The sequence below is a fragment of the Pelecanus crispus genome, chromosome 6 (assembly GCF_030463565.1).
Source record: "Pelecanus crispus isolate bPelCri1 chromosome 6, bPelCri1.pri, whole genome shotgun sequence".
Lineage (NCBI taxonomy): Eukaryota > Metazoa > Chordata > Aves > Pelecaniformes > Pelecanidae > Pelecanus > Pelecanus crispus.
Window position 1 is genome coordinate 50637674 of NC_134648.1, and position 26670 is coordinate 50664343.

The 26670-nt window shown below is 34.7% G+C and overlaps 1 protein-coding gene across 1 annotated transcript in view; it reads right to left on the reverse strand.

Annotated features, from left to right (window-relative positions):
• The window catches only part of CEP128 (centrosomal protein 128), a 127213-nt gene that overhangs the window by 25639 nt on the left and 74904 nt on the right, over positions 1–26670 (reverse strand). Inside the window, exons 18-19 of the mRNA XM_075712880.1 lie at positions 6887–6936; positions 670–693 (exon numbers count right to left, since the gene is read on the reverse strand). Coding sequence (XP_075568995.1) covers positions 670–693; positions 6887–6936 — 74 coding nt within the window. The remainder of the gene's footprint in view (positions 1–669; positions 694–6886; positions 6937–26670) is intronic.

Sequence of the window (26670 nt, forward strand, 5' to 3'; positions counted from 1 at the left end):
ATTCCTACGTAAGAGGAAAGAAGCAAGGTTCAGAAATGCTAGGGCAAGCTGAGACCCATCCCAGCTATTCCACCTGACAGTCTTACTAGCTTGGGACATCTGGATAATCCAGCTGCATTCATGGCATGTACATGCATGAAGGCTTTTGTCCTTCCAACTTAATATCTTATTAAATTATATTAATTAATCATTAAAATGGTATTCCTTCATGCTTTTAGTTGCAGTGCTGATGTGGGCAGATGAACTGATTCTGTCTGCACCTCCCAGCGTAAACATGTAAAAAGCACACGTAACAGTCACTGAAATGATCAGATCTGTCACATGGACCTCGACCATTAGGAGTGTTAGCAGCAGAAAAATAACATCCTTTGTATGGCTCAAATCTACGACATTTCTCTTCCCAGGGATGGGATGAGGATTGAACTGTACAGAAAAACTACAACATTACACTGTATTTCATATAACCAGTGCTCAAATACTGTAGTAAAAACCTAGACAGAAAGGTGCAGTGTAAAATAATCACATCTTCACTTAAAAGTAAAATGACAGTTAAAAACACAGAACTGCAACCTTGTTTTTTAAAATACATAAAAATAATATTTTCATAATTTAGAAAGATTATCAGCAATGTCATTGTGATTGCTTTGGAAATGATGTTAAGAAACTTACCACTTCTAAGGCCATAATACGTTCCTAAAAATAAAGTACAAGATGCCATTAGAAAGTAAAGAATATAAATGCAGCGTAAGTTGAACAATGATGAAAGGATTCTTTTTGGGTTTTTTGCTGGTCATATGTATGGTATTTTGTAAAAATCTCACTGAATAGGAACTGCAGTACTTAATTGGACCTCTGACCCATTTATCATACTATCTCACACAGAAATTTATTCCAAAGAAAAGAAACTCCCCAGAAACAAGGTAAGAAAGAGGAAAGAATTTGAAAAAATTTACTCCATTTTTTTTTTTCAAATAGTACCATTAGATTTCCAATATTGTTGATTTTACTCTTACGTATCCCAAAGTTTGATTTCTTTGTTTGATCATCTGTGACTGTAAATCTAGAATGTTTTGGAGTTCATGTCACATTAGCATCTGGTTTAGTTTTCTATTAGGCATTTTCTTAGAAAACTAGACAGTAAATTCCATATTATTATTCTGTTATCCAGCAATAGCTCTGAAGGATGTTTTATTAATAACAAGATGATGTTAGTCAAAGCCTAATGTCAGACAAAAGTCAAAATGCAACTAAAATAATCTTGTGTCAGTCTTAATCCAGCACAAAATATAGAGAACACAGAATTTATAAATTTACTGTATATATTTTAACATTCCGTTACCATTTAAAAGTATCTCTAAGAAAAATATTAAGCTAGTAAAATCAAGATCATGTACTCTGGCACTATGTCCTGACTAGGTATAATATTTTAAGTAATCTGAGAAAACACACATTCGAGTGTTTAGGTGAGCCCACATTTAGAGTACCTGACCATTACGACATTATAGGAACTCTGACCTTGCTCAAACACTACCTTTCTGAAAGTATGGGAGAGGAATTTTTTTTTTTTTTTTTTGTGTTTGGGTGGATTACACTAAGAATCCTTATACTTTTTTCTGTTCAATCCCTCCCTAACAGGTAAAAATGACTGTAATAATCTGGATTTATTCCTGCAGCATCCAAAGACACTTAGACAAGTCTGAACTGACTTCACTATTTTGGAAGCAACAGATACAACAAAAATCTATGATTTCTTAGACCAGTGGAATAATTTGGGAGCCAGAAGTAGTTCTTGACATTTGCAAGAATGTGAAAGTATTTTTCTTTTTTGTTTTAAGACTAGGTGGAAATGAGTTACAGAGACTCTTCTAGAGTTATTACTGTCTTATAAAACTTTAAAATAATGATTATATTTACTAACTGAACAGGTGTACGTATTTGTGTAAAATCACTATTTACATATTGTATATTCATGTATTTGTGTAAAACCAGTGTCCCTTGCATTACTAAAGGGCTAACTTTTATCCATATAATCTTTTGAAGAAAAGACACAGTTCACCCTAGTGAAATGTTTAAAGCTCATTCACTGAATGATGTTTGGGGTGCAAATGATGTTAGTTCTCATTAGCTGCTTACAACAATCATGCCTTTGATTACAATTCTAAACCATAGGCAGAAAGTGAGACAATACTGTAGAAAAAGTGACTGCACCAAGTGAGGGTGAAAAAAAAAAAAAATAAAATAGCATCTGGAAAAGACTAATTGGTTTTGAAGATGTACAAAAAACCAAGCAAGACTGTTCAGGGAAGTATGTACAAGGAAATATCTAAAGGGAAAACAGGAATGCACACATAAACAAGTTTGAAGGAAATCTAGTACACTATCAAAATACAACCGTTTAAAAAAATGCTAACATTTTGCCAGTAGTGGATGCCAGTAAACTGGCTGATGTTGGAACTGCATACACAGTGGTTCAAAACTCCCTGTGCATAAACCGATGATAAATAATAAAACAAACATACAGAGAGAAAAAAAATGCACTCCTCTTATCAACTTTCGGTTACAGGACTCTTTCAAAGTAGTGGGTTTAAAAAAAAAAAAAAAAAAAGGACAAAAATCTAAATTTTTTTTTTTTAAACAAAATGGAGAATGATCTTATCCCTGAGAGCTGGGAATCAAAAAACTCAGATATATGTCTCATATTTCCTACAGATTTATTTCACCTGTGTTTTAGTTTCTTATCTGTAAAACTAGGATAACATGAGGTTCTAGAATACTTAACTTTGACTTGTCCATTAAGAAATATTTGCTCAGTGCCCACCACAATGCATGGTAGTTGGGGTTTCCAACTACAATGTTGCATAAGCAAAAGTTTACTGAATGTTAATAATTTTTTTTCTCAGTGTATTAAATACCGAAGTCTTTATTCTTTCTTGGAAGCAGGTCTGAGATACAGACTGAGTATTTTAGTACATCAGAACAAATTTATGACAAAAGCTATTATGTGAAAAACTCAAAAATATTTATCTTGTGATGCTTGTTCCTCCAGAAAATTGCAGTGGTTGTTAGAAACACTCATATTTATTTAAAGATTCTGCAACAAAGCCCAGACTCATTAGTATAAAAAAGATGGTATTTACAGATCTTATAAATTTGTGGTGATAGTGAACAGTAATTGAGGTATAAATTTCTTCAGTTAAAAAGGACTACTTTGAAAAAAAGTCTTAGCATGCGTGTATCAGTAGGATGATTCCAATGGTAGAATAAATAGTGTTTTCAAAATGACTCGTATTAAATAAGGCTCATGATCTAGCTGCCAAATTCTAAAAACTGCATAAACTCTTACAATCTCAGCAGATAATTTTCTGAAGACTAGCACGTGATGTATTAGGAAATTTACCATGGGTAATTTATATTATCAACATATTTATATTTTCAAATTAAGATTCTGTATTTTATATTTATTTTTTTTTATTTATGATAGCATGTCACTAATTCCAAAGCAAATGAAAACGGCTTGCAAATGTTTTCCCAGAGAACATCCATACAGTTGAATATTGCAATTAGCACACATAGCATATTAGTTTCATGAATGCAGTCTTTTGTACCATGGAACAGTTTTCACAAAAAGGAAGGTGAAAACCTTATAATCACAGCCTTTTTTCTTCCAATGAAGAAAGAAAAGACATGAGGTTATATTCTTGGAGTGGCTATCAGAGAGAATGTAGAAAGTGATCCAGACTCCTCACAAGCTAAAAATTGTATTATGAGGAATATGAGTGCACATGTAACAAAAGAGCAAGCATATGTGTAATGAGAACATAGATATTATCTAGAACATATAGAAACTCTCATATGTAACTATATAAACTCACATATAAATATAAATTTATATATAACATAGAAACTCTAGTCATAAGTATGCAACAAGTTCAAAATGAAAAACCAAGAATACAGTGATGTCAGCCTCCTAGCTCCCAAAGCTCCCCTGTATCAAAGAACTGCATATATTACATATAGTTTCCATCTTGACACATAATACAAGACTAGAGTCAGGTTCACATAGACAGATGTGGCTATAAAGATTCCCACTGTCTCCTTAACAAAGTATTATTTTGTTTTTGTCATGCTAGCTGCAGTCCAACATATTCCCTGACTAGAACAACACATGAGAACTACTAGTCCAATACTTCCAGGAACAATCCTCATAAAACTGCTTTTTTTTTTTTTTTTCCTGTCCTTTGTGGTTTTCAGCTGACGGCATTGTAGAAGCACTAATTGTACTTCATTCAAATTATTTAAAGGTGCTCTTTGTCTCCCCGTAAAAAATGAGCAAATTAAAAGCATAATACAACACACATCCTTAGCTCTGGGGAATATTCTTGTTACGTGGTGCAGAGACAAAGCAAAGAACCTCATGGTATCCCCAGTCATCATTTGCCCACAGCAATACGCTGATTTCTGACAGATTTCCTCATGCCTCTAGCTCTTCTAAGACTATGGTCAGTATTCATGGCTCAAGTAACAAGAAATAACTCCTTCAGCCACGAAAACCTGATTGCTTTCAATTGTCTGTCCATAGTCTAAAGCATACAATCTTTCTCTCCGCCTGTTTTCTGAACATGCTTTACACACATGGTCTGTTTAGACTGTAGACAAAATGCATCAAGGATTGACTTACTACATATAATTCTCTGTGTATATAAGATACTTATCTAAACAGGACCCCAGGAATTGTAGACAAAAAAAATAACAACAATCAATATGACCTATTGTCTACTGAACCAAGGACTGAGTGGGACGTAATACCAGGGGAATCCTACCCAAGGACTGTAGGCCTTGGGGGCAAAGAGTACTCTTTTATTTGCTAGTGGTCCTTAATTTGACAGACAAAATTACCTTCTAGCAATCTACTTCAATAAAGCATTCATACATTAACCAACTATACACATGCTTTGCTGAACTGGGATTCAGAAGAAACAAATATTCCATGTCACCTGGTTAACAAAAGGAGAAGAGTGCCAGTTTCAGCTCTGGGAAACGCTGTATTTAAAGAAACTCTCTCTTTCCTCTTACTTCCTATGCTTTATATACTGAGATGCAACAGCCTGAGGAGATTCAGTCATGGTGACAGGAGTTGGTTTTAAAACTATTTGCTTGCAAAGCTGTACGTATTCAGCCACTGCAAGCTTAGAATACATTACACTAACAGAGGATCCCAGACTGGGAACATTTTGAAACATATTGACTAAGCTGGGCATAATACCATCTAGAAAAATAATAGATGTTTTTGCCGAGTACTTTGCTCTGAAAGCATGGGTATCTGAAGGAGTAAACTGCTATCAAGCATTTGAGTACAAAAATAGCAGTCAGAGCAGTAGAAGTCACACGCTGAAGCAGAACCACCAGTTAGGGAAGGGCATAAAGCAATTGACCAGGAACTTGAAGGACCACCAGAAATACAGGCAGGAACATATATGCACACAAGACACTGTTATGATGCAACTTTCTGCAGTATAAAATTACTCCCCATTCAATCAGAAGTAACATCATTAGAACAATTTGTCAACTAGAGAACTTCACATGAAAGCAGATGCAGAATTGCTTCACATGAAAGGAGATCTTTTTACATTGATGTAACTAGATATGCACCTGTGTAAACTGCTTGCGCAGACAAGCTCTCAGCCTTGTTGAACTTGAGCTGCCAGAAAGCTAGGCCAAGATTTTTGTTTGAACAGGAAACAGCTGGATTGGTGTGTTGTGTAACTTTTGGGTCTTGCAACTTGTATCTTCTTACTGGATCAAACCGTTTCTACACTAACTCTTTGATACCTCTAGCCCTCAAAATGCCTTCTATTTATTATATGAGAAGGCTTATCTTCAAAATCCTATGGTCAAAACTCAGGTGAATGCATAATTTCATTTTCCTTAACAGCCTTATCTTCATTAATTCCCTCATAAGCGCCCTGCTTCCAGTACACTTACAGAACACTGCTTCATTGATACACTCTTCATACTGTATCTAAACTTTTTATATTTATGTTGGGTATTGTTTGCTGTAATTTGTTGTTAAAAAATTCTTTTTTTTCTTCTGTACTCTGAAGAATACATACACTACCCTCCCTAATAACCTCCCAAGCCTCACAATTTAGACATTCCAGCTTGGTTTCGCTTTCCGAGACATTTTCATTTCAAAGGAGTATGTTTTCTTTGACTGTAATGCTTAAATACTATTCCAAAGCTGAGCCTAGGGTAAATCTCACTTTCTAAACACAAATTTAAAGTGCTTAGCACAAGCAGCTTTACTGCTAGATGCCATACAACGAGGATTTACTATATTGTAACAAGTCCTAGCATATATCAACTGGTCCCTTCCTCCTCAGGAAGGTGATTATGGACATTTAATGTTTCAGAGATTTAAAACACTTACTTAAAATCTTTTACTTACAGTTTTATTCGGAGGCACAGAAGAAAGCAACACAGCCCATAAAATCTAACCCAACCAATGAGTAGAATATAAAGCATTTTTGCAGCTCTGAATGCAGATTTGCACTGCCCCTATTCACATACAATTTCAGTGAGGCCAGCAGTATAAACAGAACAACTTCAGTATATAGTATGACTTAAAAGCAGCATTCTTGTCACTGATGGACTAGATTTATTGACTCAGGAGAATGCCAACTACTTTAATCTTCTCTAATGTGCAACTTAATTGGTGGGCAGAAACTCAGCAGTGAGTATTCTAGCTATCAAGTCTGTATTTAGCTGCATATATTTCCAAAGCTGAATTTAAGATACAAGGGAGTTCAAAAATCGTAATGTTGTAATACAATTTAGTAATTTTAAGGGTGACAAAAAGCGTAGCTAGTTAATTAAATAGAAAGTATACCTGGAGAGCTCCCATTTCTTCCTCTCTTCTGAGGGTCTTCTCTAGTAGCTCTGTAAAATGAAAAATGGAACTTGTAAATTCAAATTCCTGTCTCACGGCCTGACAGAAAAAGTAGTGTAAAACAGTCAGTCAGTTTTTTGGTTTACAGTTTTCACAATATTCCCTTTCAGTTGATTAAACTAATCGATGAAATGGGTCAGTGATATGATTGTTTCCAAGCATGGGCTGCTGAGGTGACTAAAAACAGTCACAAGAAGACAGTTTGACTGGGGGGGAAAAAGCATTCAAATTCACAGAAAAACTTGCCTATGCTTAAATCAATCTTTTGGTGTACTTTTAGAATGGAATGAAAAAAAAAAAAAAAAAAGAGATTCACTCTGAAAATTGATTAAAATAGATCATCAATGCTATGCAATTATATATGAAAAGTTACTCTAGGTTACTTTTTTAAACAACCAAGTAACATCCCCTGGGGAAACGAGTGCAGACAATTTTAACTATTGTCACAATAATTACCTTCTCTCACTAAAATGGAATAATTTTGATAACGGAAATAGCCAGTTCTCTGTAGCAAACATATTACAAAAGTTTTTTATAGTCTTTACACCATAAAATCCTAGTATCTTGTACTCACTTGTGTGATAATTACATACATTGGCACATACATGCACATATGTAACATTTCATGTTAGAAATTAATTTCTGTTTGAGTTCTGTGGGATATGTCACAAATTGCTTTTCTAGTTCATTCAAATATTTTTATGATTAAAATTATGTTTTTGATTAATTGCATCATATTTAGAATTCTGGGAAATCTTAAAAGTTATAACCTCACGGAAAGTAGGAAAAACAAAAAACATGCTGCAGGCTTATTACTATTTCAACTATCAGAACGTCACTCACGAGTTTTGCATGAGAAGAGCACTGCTCTAAGCCAGAGACTGACTTTGAATCAAGATATGCACCAGTTTGCTAGCAATTAGGAGAGTTATGAGATTATGAAATTGCCTTGACAACCTCATAGGACTGAATTCTGACTATTAATTCCCTCAGCATCCAAGTACAGAACAGCTAACTGAAAGTACCTGTGTATACTTCCTTAAGAAATAAAGATTAGTGATAAACACATCATTCAGTTATTAAAGATCAGCTTCAATGACTTACAACAGAAACTACTTAAAATATTCTACCATCATGAATTTGCCTTCTTTCCTTTATTTCTCTAATCTTTTACTTTTCTTTCTCCTTTCTCTCATTATGAAGACTCCTTGTAAGCACCCTAACCTGTTACCTCTTTTCTCATAGTTCAGTATCCATTTCTGACTACATGCAGATTATTTTAGACTTATTTTCAGGCACCAGTCCTTTAAAAGAGATTTTAGATAACATGTACAAAATTTTAGCTATTTCTTTCACAAGCAGAGAGGTTGACTTGCTGTTCTTTCTTCCTAGCTTCTGTGCGTTTTTTTCAAATCCTTTCTTAAAATTAATAAAATGACTGTTTCTTCACTTTCTTTTGGCACATTCACATTTTTCAGGATTATTCTTTGGTATGCTTTCCAGTACAGTGACTCAATTGCCATAAAAATTACTGTAGCTAAGTGTGCTGCCATCAACATTAGTTAGTGCAAGAATTTGGGTCTGGAAAGTGGCTGCCCTGTATGTTTTCTTTGGGTATATTCCAGTATTGTAACTGAGTTGGTAAAAATTTGTATTGTAATACTAGCTTTACAAAAAAAAAAAAAAAAAAAAAAAAAAAAAAGGAGGAAGGAATAAGTCTGTGAGAAAGCAATAGGAAATAAAGATTCTTCCTCATGTTCCATTCGACCAAAAAAAGATTCTTATACTTCACTTTGCTTTATTTTCATTCTAACACAATATTTGAGATTTTGTTGTACAGAGATGATTGTTCTAAGAGAAAAGTATGTTATTACAAGGTTCTTTTGAAAGGCCTTTTACAGATGTCAGGTGAGTGGAGCTCATTTCTGCTAACAGTCTCTAGATTTGAAAGTTCTTCATCTGAAATTAGGGATATCTAGAATCCATTTACTTTACTGTACCACTGCCTAAATTGGCTGTCTTGCAGGATGCTTCATAAAACTGTCCCCAGAAGGGCACGTAGATATTGAAGTGGAGCTATTTAACTGACAATATATACCTACTTTACAGAGTCACCCTTTATGACCACATATTTAAGAACAAAGTTCTGCATTTAAACTGATGATTGCATTTAGTACTCCGTCTAAAATAATAGCATGTTTTCTCCAAAGCTAAAGCAAAAAAAACCCAAACCTAAAAGCAATATATATTAAACAGCTATACAAAAAGTCCCATAAGAATACAGCATATTGTATCATTCTTTTAAACACTATTTATAATCACAATATCTTTGCTTACTTGATCTGAAAAGTTCTGTTGATTTGTTCTATAATTTGTAAAATACTTCTCATATTTAAGTTGTGCAAACACGTTTTATATATTCAGTGCCAGAAAATAATATTACAATAAATTTAAGATAGAGAATGAATGTGTCTGTAATATAGCAAAGATGGTCCCTAGCCCTAGTGGAGGCTCCTTTCCTTCATCCTTTGAGTTTCTGTAATTATAACTTTCTTTCCTAAAGGAAGTTTCACAGTGGCATGAGTTTCTACATTTGTGAACAATCCTGCTATGATAATTTTTCAAGGCCTCATATAACCACAGGATTCTTGGTTTTTTTCAAAGCAATATGTCATTATTCTTATGGGGTGCAGAACACATCAATTTATAGATTGTCTAGAAAAATCAGCATTAATGAAAAAGCATTACAAAGGCACCTTGAGGCATTGATGGTTCTTCCCAAAAGATGAATAATACATGGGAAAAGACAACAAGAGGAATTACTTCTAGAAATAAAGATACTCATCAACATATTTCCTTTTTTTACTTTTAGCTCAATATGAAGCTCACAACCCTATAATGAGCTATAAGCTAAAACCATTCAAAATATGAAATATGTTTCAGTTGTTTAATACCGCTCAAAATCAACAGCAAGTTCAGGATACTGTCTGCAAAATTAGGGATCATACTTTTGTGTAGTTTTACAAAAATAACATATTTACAGTGGTTAAACTCCAAATCATCTAAGGTTTATAACTCATTTAGCTATGCGTCAGTGAACACCGAGTGTCCTTGCAGTTATATGATAATAGCTTAGATTTATCTGATCAAGCTTCAGGAAATACACAGGTTATGATTTAAAACATTCCATAAGAATCATTACCTTTTGTAGTTTGCCTGACACTGAAACAACACAGTATGTTGCAAACCAGTGCAAATATTAACCTGGAGATGAAGATTTTTTATTCCATCATAACTCTCAGGTAAGTGAGGAATAAAGATATGCAGTTATTCACACAGACTTTTTTCACACATACACATACCACCCCCAGTTGTAATTTTCACTGCTGGTGAAAAGTATCAGAAAATAGATTTAGGAGCAGATATTTATTGGTTGGAATGAGTAAAACACAACTGTACTATCTTATTTATCCTAGCTGATCCATTAATGTGCCAATTACTATCTCTAGAATGTTAAAGCAGTTCAACTCCTTTACCTCTGTGCTCAGAGTAACAAAACTGGGAAAAAGAACATTGACTTTATATTACCTGGAGCAAGCAACTTCCTGAGAATTTGAATTAAAAATCACAGATTTATTTCAGAAAGAACACTGAACAGCTCTCATTCATTATTAACTAGGAAATGGATTTTAAACACTGCATGACCTCCCATTTTAAGAAACTGAAGATAGTGACAGACCACATTCTGCTTCACATTCTCTGTGAAGATTGAAGTGCCAGAAAAAAGTCAACAAATTAGATCAATACCAGAATTGTGTGTTCACCATTAAGAATTTAAATTTCATACCTGCTAATTCACAACTTGTTCTAGCAAAGGGGAACGCACAAATACAAAACTGTATACAAAATCAGTTCTTATAGTCACAGATATCTAGTCATATAGTCAAAAAACCCTAAAATGTGATTCAGATTACTCTGAAGTTGACATTTGCACTTCAATTCAGTTCTGTGTACATAGCTAATATGCTGTAAACAATCCAAGATACCTGCAAGCTGCCGGCAGATCTGACTCGAGACTCTTGCCCCTCTTAAGGAGCTGCAGATCACACAGAAAACCATATAGCAACTCATATAGCACACAAAATACTGCTACTCTATGGCATTAAAACAAACCCAGGTTATTACCAAAAAAGAATGGCAGTTTGGAGAAAAGTGACAATTTTTTTTTTTTGCATCATCAAGCTAAGAACAGTTCTCCAAAACACAAGTCAGGGCTTTAAGTTACACATTAGTAAAACTATTTTTGATTTGAAAGTTTTCAACCCTAGAAATTTAGGTTTGATGTTACACAAGCAAATGCCAAACTCTTGAGAAATCACTTAGACACCCTGCTTATTTCATCTTTAAATTTGCTTTGATCAAAAATTGCAGTATATTTATTTCAAGTCTTTCCTATCATTCTCACTTCAAATACACATCCCATGCCTTTCAATCATCGTTTGGATACATTTCCCACAAAGCTGCTGAAGCGATACTGCAGCATTCTTGTAGATGCACAAGGCAGCCAAGCAGGTTTCCATCAAGTCTGAAGGAATTTTCAAGCAGCTGAATAAACCAGTTTCTCTGAGCTAGAAATTACTCATGTTGCACATGCCTACATGGCAAAGTTTAATCACATATTATACCACTTACAAGTTTTTCCTTTCACACAATGAATCTGATGTGAAGGCCCTATTTTGGGGGGTGAATTAAGCTGTTCCTAACTGAATCAGTTTAAGCAAAATGTTTCAGAATAGATATGTGCATGGCTAGTAGAGACAGAACAACTGCAATTTCACCCTGTACCTGGGTTAGTATGATTCTGGTGAATGGCCTCACAGTACCGTGACAACAGTCATGGTCCAGAAACACTCAATATTAAAAGATGTTTCAATGAGGCTGGACCTTTGTACAGTCAGGCACTAAAACAACTGAGATGTAAAACACTACCAGGACTCGCTTCAAACATCTCTAATTGAAAGAGTACTTGCCATGCATGTAAGCCATTAAGGGAATTTCTACATAAACATGTTATTATCTTAAAAGAGCTCTAGAGAAACAGGTATTTCTTAGAACTTTAATTTTTGCTAGTGTAGAACAAGACCCATAAATGACGAGCATTTCAGAATGTGTTTAGGTAATCACTAGCAAGATTTAAAGAAAATAAATAAATCTCTGAAGTCAAAGGTGACAGTTTGACTTGAATACAACATACAGTATCTCTAAGATATAGAATATTTCTATTCTGCTAGTTTCATCCCCACAGCATTCATAGGTTTAGTGAATGAAGATAAAGCAGGGAGAAATCTCAAAAGTTATTATTTTGGGGGGAATTGTATTCATATATTTAATAGTTTTCACGACCAAACTCAAGAATCGCTGGTGGTTTTTTTTTTTTCTATTTGTAGCTTCTGCTAAACATAAAAAGTCTCAAGTGATTTTTAATACTGATTAGAGCTTTCTAGTCCATTATCAAACTGTTATACTAACATTGAGCACATTCCACTATCTTTAAAGATTATAATTCAGTTACCACCACTGCAATCAATGCAGTGCTCATCACCACCAAGAATGAAACAGCTGTTTATCTGTATCTAAATCAATAGTTTTCTCATCCACATGTAAAAAGGCCTCCAAACTGAAATGAGTACCATTTAGAAAAAGGGATTCCCTTTTGCCATATTCTTTGCCTTTATAAATTCTAGCCATTTATTAGCTACTGTAGTCTTTAGTAAGTAACATAGTCAATATTTCAAAAGAATATACTTTACACAAAACCTTGAAGTTTTTTTAATGAATTCATTCTTTTGATACCTTTTAGGTATACACTTTTATTTTTGCTGTGGAACTTCAAAGCAGATTCTTAAACCCACAGTGGTGCATTTGTTTGCATTAACCTGAAGCAGCACCCACAATCACAACAGAGAGTAAGAAAAAAGGCATGTGAAGCTAAGAGAGAAGGAAACAGTTCACTGTTCAGATTCCCTAAGAGATTTATTGCTATGCAGGAAACACAGCGCACTGTGTTTTCTTTCTATTCCCTGAGGCTTAGGCAGGTTTGATATTTTTTAGCACAACTTTAAAATGTTTGCATCTCCAGTGCTGGTCTGGTCTATATTTCCTTATTTGCAAAGATGCTAATCACTTCTGGCAAAAGGATAACATATAGAAGGGAAATGTAATCATTTGGGGGGTGTGAGGGACAACAAAGAAGTGCAACTTAAGATCCCAGATTATTCTCCATTCAAGTCATACTCGTGCTCATGGCTTTTACAAGACTTATAGGAATTAGTGGTATCTTACTTTGTCAGGCCTAAAATCATGCAGCCTATATCCCACTTCAGGCAGTAAGCACGAGTAGATATTAAGACAGGAGGATAAAAAAAAAGTAATCTTATTTACTCGAATGGCAGCTTCCAGCAATGAGCAGCTGAGAGAATTCCTAAGAAAAAGGACTTCATCTGGACCATCCACGATCTGTCTGACCTCCATGAACTTGACTGTTTCTTCATTGAACCTATTTGTTGTTTTGGATGCCAGAACATTTTGCAACAATGAGTTTCTATAATTGAAGCATATACTGTGTAAAAAAAATGCTTCCTTTTGTTTTAAACATGACATCTGGACTGTCAAAGACTTCTTTACATGTATAAATCTTGCTTCTCATTTACTTCCTTCAACAATTCCTCCTTATGTTTCATACCATTATTCCTCTTTATTATTTCCTTTTCACTTTGATTTGTATTTGATGCAGATACTCAAAAGTGAACTAATCTCCCACACTTCACTAGAAAACCTCTTCCAAATTTTCATTTGTCCCAAGCTGTCCTAAATTCTCATCAGTTCTATAACCCCTCTGTATCTACCATTACCTGAACTATTATAGTGTCTGCCTTACACTGAATTCAAAAGTACAAGAGTGGATTACATGTATTTCACATACATAGTTTAAATATACAAGATAATATGCCAAGCTGCTATAACCCCTTCTACAGTCCAAATATGCTTGCACTGGAATAGTTTGTCTGAATATGAGATTAAACACATTCAGAAAATTATACAAGACTACCAAACAAAGAAATTATACGTTCCAATATGCTGCTTATGCATTTTTAAGAGAGACCTTTATCAAAAGAATGAGATTTTTTTTTTCTAATGCTTACATAAGACTTTTTAGTTCTATTCCTGGCTCTGCCACTCATGTTAGTATCTTCCTGGGAAATTTTCTGTGCTTCACTTAACAATGGCTAAAGAAGATATTTCCATGTCTTCACAGAGACGATGTAAGTGCACTGAAATCTGCACAAAAGATGTTTTTATGAATGCAAAAGATGATGACAGCACAAAATTTCATTATGTCTTAGCAATCGCTGAACTTACCAGCTGGGAGAGAGATGTTAAACTATGTCTACCATATTTATTTTGGACCATACTGATTCTCAGTTGAAAGCTACTGCAGGAGGAGTAAGAGGGAGGGTTGTGAATATATACATAGTTAACATATCTTGAAAAACAGCTATAAGTAATTTATCCATTATTTTCCTTTGAATGACTTTTGTGTAACAGCCAACATGCAGAGGATTCCAAACAGCTTCTGAGGGACCCTAGGGATTCTAGTTAAATAATGACTGAAGAACAACTTCCCAAAGGAAGCATTGCTTCCTAGATGCTTTAGTAAGTTTCAGTAAGAAACACTTAGTGGCACAGACATATCAGAAGGCTAACCTTGAAGTGATAAAATAAAAACCTTGTCTTGTTCTGAATCAAAGATGGCTTCATTATGAAAATGTGATCAAGGCACCGAATAATGGTCTTCTAGCTCAGTGGGGCTGCACTCCTAAAGGTTTGTATATTTATGTATTATCAATGTATATGTATATTTATTTCATGTGTATTTATTATCCATAAATAAATATACATATATTAGGGGTGCATGCTGAAAAATTTTTTACTGATGGGGGTAAGCAAACAAAAAAGTTTGGAGACTAGAGCTTTATATTAAGAGCCACAGAACAATCTCAATTCTGGAGCGAGCAGACTATGGCTGACAGTCAGCATTCAGAACCTGAATTTTTTCAATACAGGCATTCAATTTTCTTAAATCTGAAATGTTTTCTTGGCCTCTGTTACTCCAAAATTCTTTCCTCTTTTATGTTAAGCTGCATATGTCATGGCATATTAATCAAGAGGAAAAAGAAAAGCAAAGTTCAAATAAAAGCAAGGTCTAATGAGAAGGATGTCTATAAGAGAAACAGGGTGGGAAGAATGAGGAAGAGGAGAAAGGGCTAGATGAATTTACAGTAGATGGACAGAAAAAGTATAGGTAGCATATTATTCAAAGAGAGGTTCTCCTAGGAGCAGTGGATCGTACCTAGAGACTTTACTGTTGCTCTTGAGTCCTTAGTGCTGCAAACCAACTAATTGTCATGAGGAATGCCAAACACGTCTTTGTTTCTGAAAGAGAACTGTCCGTATGGCAGTGCAAATCTTTATGGAGATTTGTCATCTAGAGCTATGAATGTCTTCTCTAAACAGCTGTCAGTATTATAAATTCAGAGGTGGTGTAAGTAATAAGTAATAAGTAAGCTGAATTCCAGCCAGAATATAATCAGGGGTCTCCTCTAGAATCTAGTGAGATGGTACGTCAAAATCAACACAGCTGGGATGGTAGCATATAGCTATTAACTCACAGAAGCACTAGAGAAATTGGTGAGCCACAACTGCAGAGCTATAGAAAACCTTTTTTGCAAAACATTATTTGCGCAACTTTTCCCTAGAGAGATGTAAAAGCATATGAAGTCTGACCACCTGTATTTCAGTTTTTGGCAGCCTCATTAATCAACCAACTTGTCTGGATCCTAAGTAGCCACTTTTCCGAGGCAGGAAGTACTAAATCTTCTATGTGAGAGAATATCCTTGCACTATGGACTTTAATCTGCTTCATCTGCTGCAGGATGACACCAGCACAGCTTTTCTTATTTGAAGCCTTTACTAAACCATGACTCTACTGACAGACAAGACCACTATGGGCTAAAGTTCTCTTTATGCCTCTATTTAATGATTTCTTAAAATTTTATTTTAATATATATTTCACAATAAATTTATAATTTAAACAGAAAGAACTACTTTCTTATCTGAAACAAGAACTACAGATGTCAAGAATGGTACAATAAAAAAATCAAAATGAACAAAAACATGAAAAATCGATCCAGTAAAGCAAAAGTTTCTGAAAAGCATGGCTTCTGCAATGAAAATTAAAATGGGACATACTAGATAACAAGAATGCAGTTGCCAAAATTTAATTTTTTTCTAATATTTTAAATTAATATCTTGGCTGTTTTGAAAACAGTTTGGAGTTTCAGGATGCTGTAATTTCCTGATTACAAATTAAATATCTACTTATAAAAAACTACATCCATAAATCCGCAGTAACCAGAAGGTTGCTGTGAAGATTAAAAACAAGTCATATAGTCATTGGTTGAATCTATCCTGAAATCAATGACTTAAACAATACAAAAAACCCCTAATATTGCATGCCACTCCCATCTTGTAGCTTTCTTTATGTCCTGTGTAAAATTGTATCGGTCAACAGTCATCATAGCAATCTTAATAAAGATGCCAGTGATTAAACAAACCAGAAGGCTAAAGTGTCAATATCACTTTTTTTTTTTTTCCCGTTTAACATGCTCAACTTAAGGATGCAAAACTGATAGAATAAAATACAGCAGGAAAAGACAGCATTATTACTGCCTATGCCCTCCTCTTATGTGAGCTAAGGAACATTGTCCTGTAACTGCATTTCAACACTTCCAATCAACATGAAATCCAAACCTCAAACAACAACTATGAAATTCTTCTAGTCATTGTAACTTCTGGGCTATGTCTTCTATTTTGCAGGTAAAAAGATTTTTTTTTTTTTAAGTGCAAGATGAACTTTCTTCATGGCAAACAAAATTCTTAGTACCATTAAACGTAGTAATTAAAATCTTTTTTGAATTTCAGTACCAGAGAAAGGCGTTTCAAGCTTCATCTTGCTTATTATCAAATATACAAATCCCAAAGAGAACTTGTTAACACACATACACTTGGTCTTTGAAAAGAAACACTTGATTTGGAGTATGTTGCAATGCTTTTCTTTTGGCTACTATTTACTGAATATCTATCAAAATATCAAGACTCCAACTCTTATACTATCTTTAGATTGGCACAGCTTGACTACAATAACAGAAGGCTTTTTTCAGTTATAACTATGCAGAGTTTCTTATGAGGAAAAAATAAGATTAAAAACCCTAAAAATAAAGATAACTGAGAAGATCATTGAGATCCACTGAATTTAGAAATTATTTTGACACTCAAGAAACTCAAAGAAAATGTAAGTCACAATGAAAATGTTGATGTGAATGGAAAATAACCTGCTTCATTGGCTTTTTGCAATCATCTACTCAGTTAGTTGCAGTTAGCCACTGGAATCCACGAATAAGTCTATCATTGGTTGGAGTAGCTGAACAAAAGGCCAGATAGAACACATTGTGCTCAAAGAGAGCCCTTTGACACTGGTCTACCAGGTTTACTGTATAGGAGAGAAGAATAGTAACTTGCAACAGTAACCCGCAGTTACTGGTCATTTTGGGTTCTGTGGCTTTTTCAACTTTTTTTAAAGATAACATTTTTTGGGTCAGCATACATTTGCTTCATCTAAGTCTGATCTCACTCATGATTTCTGTCCCTGCAAAGGTTTAAAAAGGGTATTTTCATTGTTTCAAAAGTGTGCTAGCTGAAGATGCTTTAAATCCCATTAGTAAATAGTTGTTAGAAACCATATTGACATAATCTCTAAAACAGTCTGATAAGTAACTGCCACTTATTCTACAAGTTTGCATGAATGTGAACTTGACAGCATGTGAGAAGCAGAATCTCCTCTAGATGAAAAATATCAGTCAAGATAAATGACAGCACTTCAAAGTGCTTATACTTATATATACACTTATACATGTGTTTAGTACTATCATGAAGAGCATCAACCACAATGATTTTTCAAGCTTCTCTTTGGGTAGGTATGGCCAGTCTTTTTAAAATAGCTTTAATCACAGTTTGTACAGAATTCTATCAGATTATCGCAGATGATAATCTGTGATAAGATAAATATGGTCTTCCACAAACCATGTAAAGGTCCAGACCAGGGGATGTGCATGAATGTATGTTAACTTTTGCCTTTCCATTCAGGAACCTGTTGTTGACCTGTGAATCACTCAATTGTAAGTAGGTGCAGATATAATTTCCTTGCTGAATTACTGCCACTAAGCATTTTGTGAAGATTATCAATGCTTCTAAGGCCTTAAAGACTTGATTCTACTATGCAATGCAACTGTTATCATATATATAGGTGTTGATTACTCATGCAGCAGTAACAATGCCAACTAGTGCCAGAATGCAGGCAAAAATGTTCCTATTATAAATAAATCTTGAGAACATTTTTTTTTTTTAGACAATGCTAGTGAATAAACACTTTAAATTTTACAAGAGGCTCAGAAGCCAGCATACTTTTACCCTAGCAGTCTAATAGTGCATTTATACAACAGTGAAGTCCTTAAATAAAGGAGTTAGCTTTAAATAAGCTAGTTTGGGTACTAATAACTGTGTAATTACTCCTACTTCACGCCCCACAGAAGCTAGTGCAACCAGCAGAAATGGTGCTAGCACTAAGCACTCCAGTTCCACCAGATGTGGTCAGATCGCATCATAGATTGCATTTGCAGATTGCATTTCCTAAAAGGCATGGGGGTCTCTTTGCTCTCCACTTCTGGTTGTGCATTGCACTTGCTTACGCTGTCCTCACAAAACTGCTGGATCTGGACCTCCACAAGGGTTAATTTAGTTCATTGCAATGAAAACAGAGTATACTGGCAAAAACCACAGACAGTCTGATGTGGCTAATAGTGAGTAAAATATGGTTATAGAGGGGTCCAATGAGGAACAGACATGAAACAAGGGAAGAAGCAAGTAGCACAGATAGGAGTGAGAGAAATAGGAGCAAGAATTTAGCCTTTTATCTGCAGTGACATTAAATGGCTCTGTTGTATGGGAAATTGCAGTCTGACCCACTAACTCATGATTATTTTGTATTTGTGTGTGTGAGCTGTAATCACACCTCTGTCTGTAGCACAGATATACCCAAGCTAACTGACCAATGGCTTTTTCCTCTCATAGTTTTGATTAGGCACCCTATTAAATAACCTGGAAAGAAAAAAAAGAAAAAACCCCAGACAGATCAGCATTATATAAAACAAAATGTAGTAAGAAATGTTCTCAAATTGAGGTTTTCAGAACAGTTGACATTTTAAACAGAAAATACAGCTGAACATTCTGTTTTGTCACTGCCATACAATATATAATTGTTACAATTCTCTCCTGAATGGAGAAACATTTCCTTTCTGATGATGAATAAAATCTTCCAGGAGTACACAGAAAGAAATTGAAACTTAATTTGTTTTCATTCACCAAGTGCAAGCTTGAAAAGATAATTTGTCATTTCTTGTTTTAGAAAATTATGTTGATATGTTTATGGGCATAGCGGCTACATAAAAATTATGGCATGGCATATATAAATGACAAAACAGGAAATTGAATGCCACTTTCTTCACTGAGTTCTCTGTCTTAATATCCTAGACTTTTCTTTTTTTTGATGTTTATCATCCCAGCCATATTTATGCATATCAGCAAATTTCCTTTTGGCTACATCTGAAAGGCAGCTGCATATCTTAATGCAAAAATACACAGAACTGATCTTGGACTTAACAGCTAAGGAAAGGTCAAAGATTATGGGTATGAAGTTTTTTGAAGCAGCTAGTACAATGCATTTGAATCGAAGTAACTGGGCAAACCAAAGGAGGCCGTCAGCTGCAAAAAGCTTTTCTAGCCAAGGACACTTGTTACTTGAGATGAGTAATTCTTTGGGGCTTAGAAGTATATTTCCTAATTGGGCTGTTTGAAGATCAGAGCTAAACAATCCATTTGCAATGTTCATAGTAAAGGACAGCAAATAACATAGGAAGCTGAAAGATACTGGTCCTGAAATTAAGTTTCCCTACCAATCTCAGAAAAAAGGGATCTTTTAGCAGCTTGGGCATTTTGATAAACCATCAGAAGAGTAAAGCATGCAAAAAAGTTATAGGTCTGTAGGATTCAGTCCTCGATAAATGCTGTAAGAAAGCGTCTAATTCTACTAGGTGGCCCTATGTTTCACTAAGGCCCATACAGCTTCTAAGAAAACATTTACTGCAACCAAGCATACACACACAGAGAGGTCAGCGTGTCTCATTGCAAAACACAGACCTTGCCCAAATTTACACAATTTCCTTCTTTGTAATTAGACAGGTATTAGAAACCACAATATAATGCAACCGCATTATATCTAACTAATGCGATGTTAGTTAACACCCCATCTCCCCACACGTCCTTTACAGGAAGACAGAAGAAACTGTAAGCTGGCAATTATTAAGAAAACCGTAATGGTAACTCTTATTCCTAATTTTCTCAACTGTAGTTAGGCTTTGAGTGTCTTCCTTGGTGGGACAATCCTGTTGTACTGTCCTATGGTAACTGATGATATACAAATATGACTTACAAACTCAGCTGGTAAACATTTTAACTTTCAGTGACTGGCAACATTTCACTTAATATCTGAAACCCTATTTTGAAAATTCTAATATCTAAATGCAATAATTTATTATTCCTTCCATGTAGCCATGTGCAAAAATCTACAGTACAACTATTCTAGTAATTTTTTCCAGAGAAAAACATTTAATACATAGATTTGAGGAAAAAAATCTCCTATACTTTAAAAGAGAAAATAATATTAAGAGGAGAATGATATTAAGCATTTAAGTTAGCCATTGCTTCTCATGTACAAGGGATATAAACATAAATTGATTTTTTTTTCCAATTTAATAAACCGAATAGCAAAACCAGAGCTTTGTTTTTCTCTTGTGCAGTGGAGTATATGCCATTTTCAACTGACACTTGACTTTTTACTTCTGATCAATCTAATTCCTAGAGACTGATCACAACAAAACCAAATTTACACTGCTGTTTTCACTGCGTAAAAAGGTAAGAGGGTATTAGTCTCAGAATGGAGATTACATGTGAAATGAATATCCACAGTACGAGCAGTATAAGAAACATATTAGAAAATTTTATTTGTTATGAGTTATGTTTATTATAGAATTGCTTATCCCATTCTCCCAACACTATATCATTTCTACACATAGACACATTCAATTAACTTTTAGCAAAGAAATGGCAAAATGACTGTCAGAATCCCACAAAAAAGCCACTGTAAATAGGAGAACACATTGTATATCCTACACACCTAATTCTGGTACCTATTTACATCATAGCTGCATGTTTGTTTAGTCTCAACAAAATGCTAGGAATAACTGAAGTTTGCAAAGTTGATAAAACATTTGATACAATTTTTACGAAAAATGCCTCTTGTAGCACATTTTTTATAAAGTATATTGACAAACAGAAACCTAGAAAGTGCTTTTAATAAGCTGCGGCATCATCTCCGAGGTTAGGAATGAATTCTCAGCAGTGTCAGGAATGGAGAGGTACCAAGCAAATAGTAAATGTGCTTCACTGGATATGCCCCTGAAGGGTGTAACTGTTATGAGACATAGGTTAAAACATGCATTGATCTGCTCATGCCTCTTGAGAACTCTCTACAGAAAACTAGTCTCTCAGAACATATGCTCAGTGTTGAAAATTCATACTATTTACATAAGATTTTTATATCCTTTAGCAATCTTAATAAATAGCTAAATTTATCTTCCCTTTTGCTTTTTATATTGCATAAGACAAAACACAATGACAGCAAATTAAAGCTCCTGAGCCTAAAAGTAAAGGTCTAAGCCCTAGCTCTAAAATAATGTTTTGCACTGTGAAAATATGGTTCTAAACTTTTTTCAGAAAACAAGAAAATAACCAAAACAAAAAGTTGGTTTTGCTTTTCAGAAACTGTTTTATACCTCTTACCCCAAAGTTTGTATCCTTTTCTGTGGATTCTATGTTTTTCCCCCTTTGTCTAATGTAATTTCACTTTGCTGCAACACTACCTTTTTGCTGCCAGCATATTTCAAAAGGTGTTTTAGTCAACATAAGGACCAGATTGTTTTTTTCTGCATGACAATCCACAGAATTAACAATGACAATAAAATACAAATCATAGACAACTTTCAGTTTCAAAATAATCATTGAAATGAATCACACTAGGTTTCTCTGACTACATCAAACTTTCTAACAGCCTCTTCCAGACCTATTCTTTACACGTAGTATAATGTCACAGTGCAACACACAACTGTGCTTCTCCTATACACATTTGATCCTTAAAGTTCATTTCTCCCAAAGGACTAACTTTATCAATTATTGAGATTTGTTCCCATTGAATAAGAACTGGTATTGTAACTTGTAAACGTCCGTCCTGCCTGTCCTGTCTTGATGCGTATTTTATATACTAGCAAACTGGTATACTTAGGCTGACAGACGACAGTATTAGAACTTCTCCTGGAATAAACTCTGTTTCTGTTGGATCTTGTTTGCTCTGCTGAGACACTGCAAACAAAGTCTTTAAAACAACTTAATTCAAGAAAACAGAGTTGTCTCTTACAGGCCCCAGATTAAGAGCAAGGCTCAGGAAAAAGAATAGTGTCAGATGTGCAACTTGCAAGCAGTCTACACATCCACCACATCAGGATAGAACAGAACATATGCAACAAAGTTTAAGGTACAAGAGACCTGACACTGCTTTGTCTTGACCTGGAGGCATAAAATTCTGCAGTCATATTGGTGATTCAGATGGAGGAAGAAGCTACACAGCTTCTGATGACCACACACTTCTTACACAGCTCTGTAAAAATGCCCTGATTACAACTGGTACCTGTATCAATGAACTGACACTATGATTAACGATGTTTCTTCCAAACCCAGATGCAGCATGAGTGGTTCCTGTCCAATACTGTAATGGTACTACTCGTGTAAGTTAGATTATTATGAGCTAGCAAATCATTATCAACTTGTGGTATTTAATACCTAATCAACAAAAAGAGAAATTAATTTCAAAAACCATACAAGATGAGTAGCAACAAATAAAATGCTCAAATTAAATCATACTTATTCTGTAGAGTACCATTTAAGGAAATAAGAAATTCTAACCTTGTGAACTAAAAATATTTTACATTAACTCCCATTCTTATGATAGTAAGAGGTTAGCACATGAAAAATGCATAATCATATAGCTGAATGACCTGTATAGTCATACCATTGATTCTCAATCACAGTAAGGATGAAAATTTTCATCATTCAGTAGTAATAATACTGGTTTTATTGTAAGTAATTCTTTGGAAATTAAAATTTCCTTCCATATAACATGCATAATCTGTTGATTACAGCAAGACTGCAAAAGAATTATTTTATTTAATCAAGCTATTTTAGAAATCAGAATCTGAAGTGTTTTAAGACCAGATCAAAATAGGAGTTCCAGTTGCAGTGTACTGTAAATACTTAGACTTTAAAATACAGTATTTTTTAAATTTTTAAAACAGCCAAAAAAGAAATCTTAGGAGGCTTCCATTTTTTATTGCCCTCACAATGAAATCTTCCACAGTGTCAGAAGTCAGCCTGAAGATGTTATACATACTATAAACATACTGTATATAAAATACATATATGGGGAAGGAGAATATATTTTGATCTTTTCAAATTTGAATATTTTTGCAATGTTAGAAACATTCCAACCTTAAAGATCAGATCTTAATCGTCTGTTGCTTGTTTCCTAGCACCATGTGTTTCACTGTAATACATGAAAAGTCGATGGTACAATGTCATTAAACCAGTCTTATTGTCCAAGAATGGAATATTAATCTTTTTCCAGCTTTTAAGAACGAGCATGCATATAGTAGAATACTTACATTCCACTCTTACTTAAGAAGCCATTTTAATAATAAAACATAGCCCAACATACTTACAATCCCTTTAATACACTTGGAAAAGGAAGTCCTTTCTTCCTTGAAAACAAGGATGACATGAAGCTATGCAATGCAAACTTCCTCCAAGTTCCATCACACATCTCATGCCTTGACAGAAGCAAGGCATCTAAAAAACTAAGTGTGCTGGTTTTGGCTGGGATAGAGTTAATATTTTCCATAGTAACTAGTATGGGGCTATGTTTTGGATTTGTGCTGAAAACAGTGTTGATAACACAGGGATGTTTTAGTTATTTCTGAGCAGTGCTTACACAGAGTCAAGGCCTTTTCTGTTTCTCACACCACCCCACCAGCGAGTAGGCTGGGGGTGCACAAGAAGTTGGGAGGGGACACAGCTGGGACAGCTGACCCCAACTGACCAAAGGGATATTCCACACTATATGATGTCATGCTCTGCATATAAAGCTAGGGGAAAAAGAAGGAAGTGGGGGCGACACATGACACATTTGGAGTGATGGCGTTTATCTTCCCAAGTAACCGTTACACATGATGGAGCCCTGCTTTCCTGGAGATGGCTGAACTCTTGCCTGCCGATGGGAAGCAGTGAATGAATTCCTTGTTTTGCTCTGCTTGCATGCGTGACTTTTGCTTTACCTATTAAAATGTCTTTATCTCAACCCATGAGTTTTCTCAGTTTTACTCTTCTGATTCTCTCCCCCAGTCCCACCACGGGGGAGAGCAAGTGAGCAGCTGTGTCGTGCTTAGTTGCCCACTGGGGTTAAACCACAACACTAAGTTCTCTGTCAATTTAAATATGCTCCTGGTAAAAATAGCCATTTGTAATATTAATTAAGAACTTGATAGGGAAACTCTTGATCACCAAATAGCTGTAAGATCATGACAGAACCCACTTCCTTCTTTAGCCTGATCTGGGCATATATTCAAGGACTTGAAAGGCAAAAGACTTTCTTAGTGTCTGACAGTGAGTTATATAGACTTTTTAATATTTCTCCTCTTGATAAATTGTAAAACAGTGATAATTATGAAAAAGTTTCTTTCTTTAGAGCAATGAGATTATCTTTTGAATGAAATTTTCTTTTTTCCTACTTATCTCAAAATTTCCCCAAACTCTTCTCTTAATTAACTAATACTATTGCTGTTCCCACTATACTTCTCCTTGGATTCTTTGCATGCTTTTGCTAATGTACCCTTAGTTGTGTTCAACAACTCAAAATAGAAGGACAGAGACCTAAATGAAACTACTCAGTTTAACAGTTCTTCATGCAATTAAATGCTTGTGTTGATTAACAGCATCAGACTGAAGTAAAGTATTACCTACATTATTTCCTGTAAACTGAGTGTTAAGCTTGCTTCATTGCTGTGTAAGCAAAAAAAGTAAAGTTAGATTTTTTTCCTTCAAAATTGTTTGAATTTTAAAATTCCTCTTTTAGATTATTTCCAGTTAACAGAAGAAATTAATATGGAATGAGATTGTAAACGGGGTAATAAAGCCAGGCACAAACTCTTTAAATTGATAATCTCACTTTTCAGCATGGATTGAATCTTTATGAATGCCTCAAAAGAAAAAGAAATACCAACCTAAAAGAAGAAGAAAGATGGGCAAAATTCAGAATAATTATTCTATTCTATTGAATTCTATTCAGACTAAGCAGTACTGTCTCTGGATCTTGAAGTTTCACCTTTATTTGATACTACTTCAGACATCTCACCACCAAGCATTAGCTAAACATTTTAAAGTTTACTTTTACTGACAGCATCCTAGGAGTGGAGTAGTTTGCAGGAGGGTGCTTCCACTCAGCGTCTCTGGAAACCATTGCTGCTTGAGCTAAAAGACACCATAGTGCCTTCCCCGAGAAGTGAACCAAAATTCAGCTTTTCTGTTATTTGCAAACTATATGGTTGACTGTCCATGATACTGCCTCCTTGGCATTGTCCCACCTCAAGATGGAGATAAGAGAAACATCCTAAACTCAACCTCCTTGAAAGTCACAGCATTTCTTAACGAGGTAATAGAAGCCAAAATACTACGCTGAAGAATGTATTTCAAAGGCATAACTACCACAACTGTACAAAAAGTGCTACTGATCTTCATAGCACACATTACTACTGAGGGACAAAAAGTTTCCATTATATTTTTTTAAAGCAGTAATTTCTTCAGTTTCTGATTCTGAAATTATAAAACAATATTTTGACAATTTTACAATCTTTGCATTATACTTAAGACTGTGCTAAATTAATTCTGTCTTTTGAACTCTTCCTTCATAAAAATGTGCTCCATGGATTCTAAGCACATTGCATTAGAATAAAATGCTTTCATTAAGATTTTCCATTTGATACAGTATCTTGCAAGAAATGGCATACTGTCTGGTCATTTGACTTTGCAAATGGAAATGTTTTTCCATACATACAACATTCAAATATTCTTTTCAGAAAATGCTGTTCCTAGAGCTTCAAAACTAATCAAGAAAGTGATGTTTTACGGCCAAGTCGTCAACTGCAATTAAAATCAGAAAGACAAACTTTTTGTCAAGGCAGCTGAAGTATGTGCAACATACATTGATGCAGTATGTACACATGGATGAAGTACATATATATTTCAATGAATGCGTTTTCTTGGTTTTGTACTTTGTTTCTTTCTCTAGTGGTACTTATCTCCGTTTACCAGACATACTAAAAACAATCGAA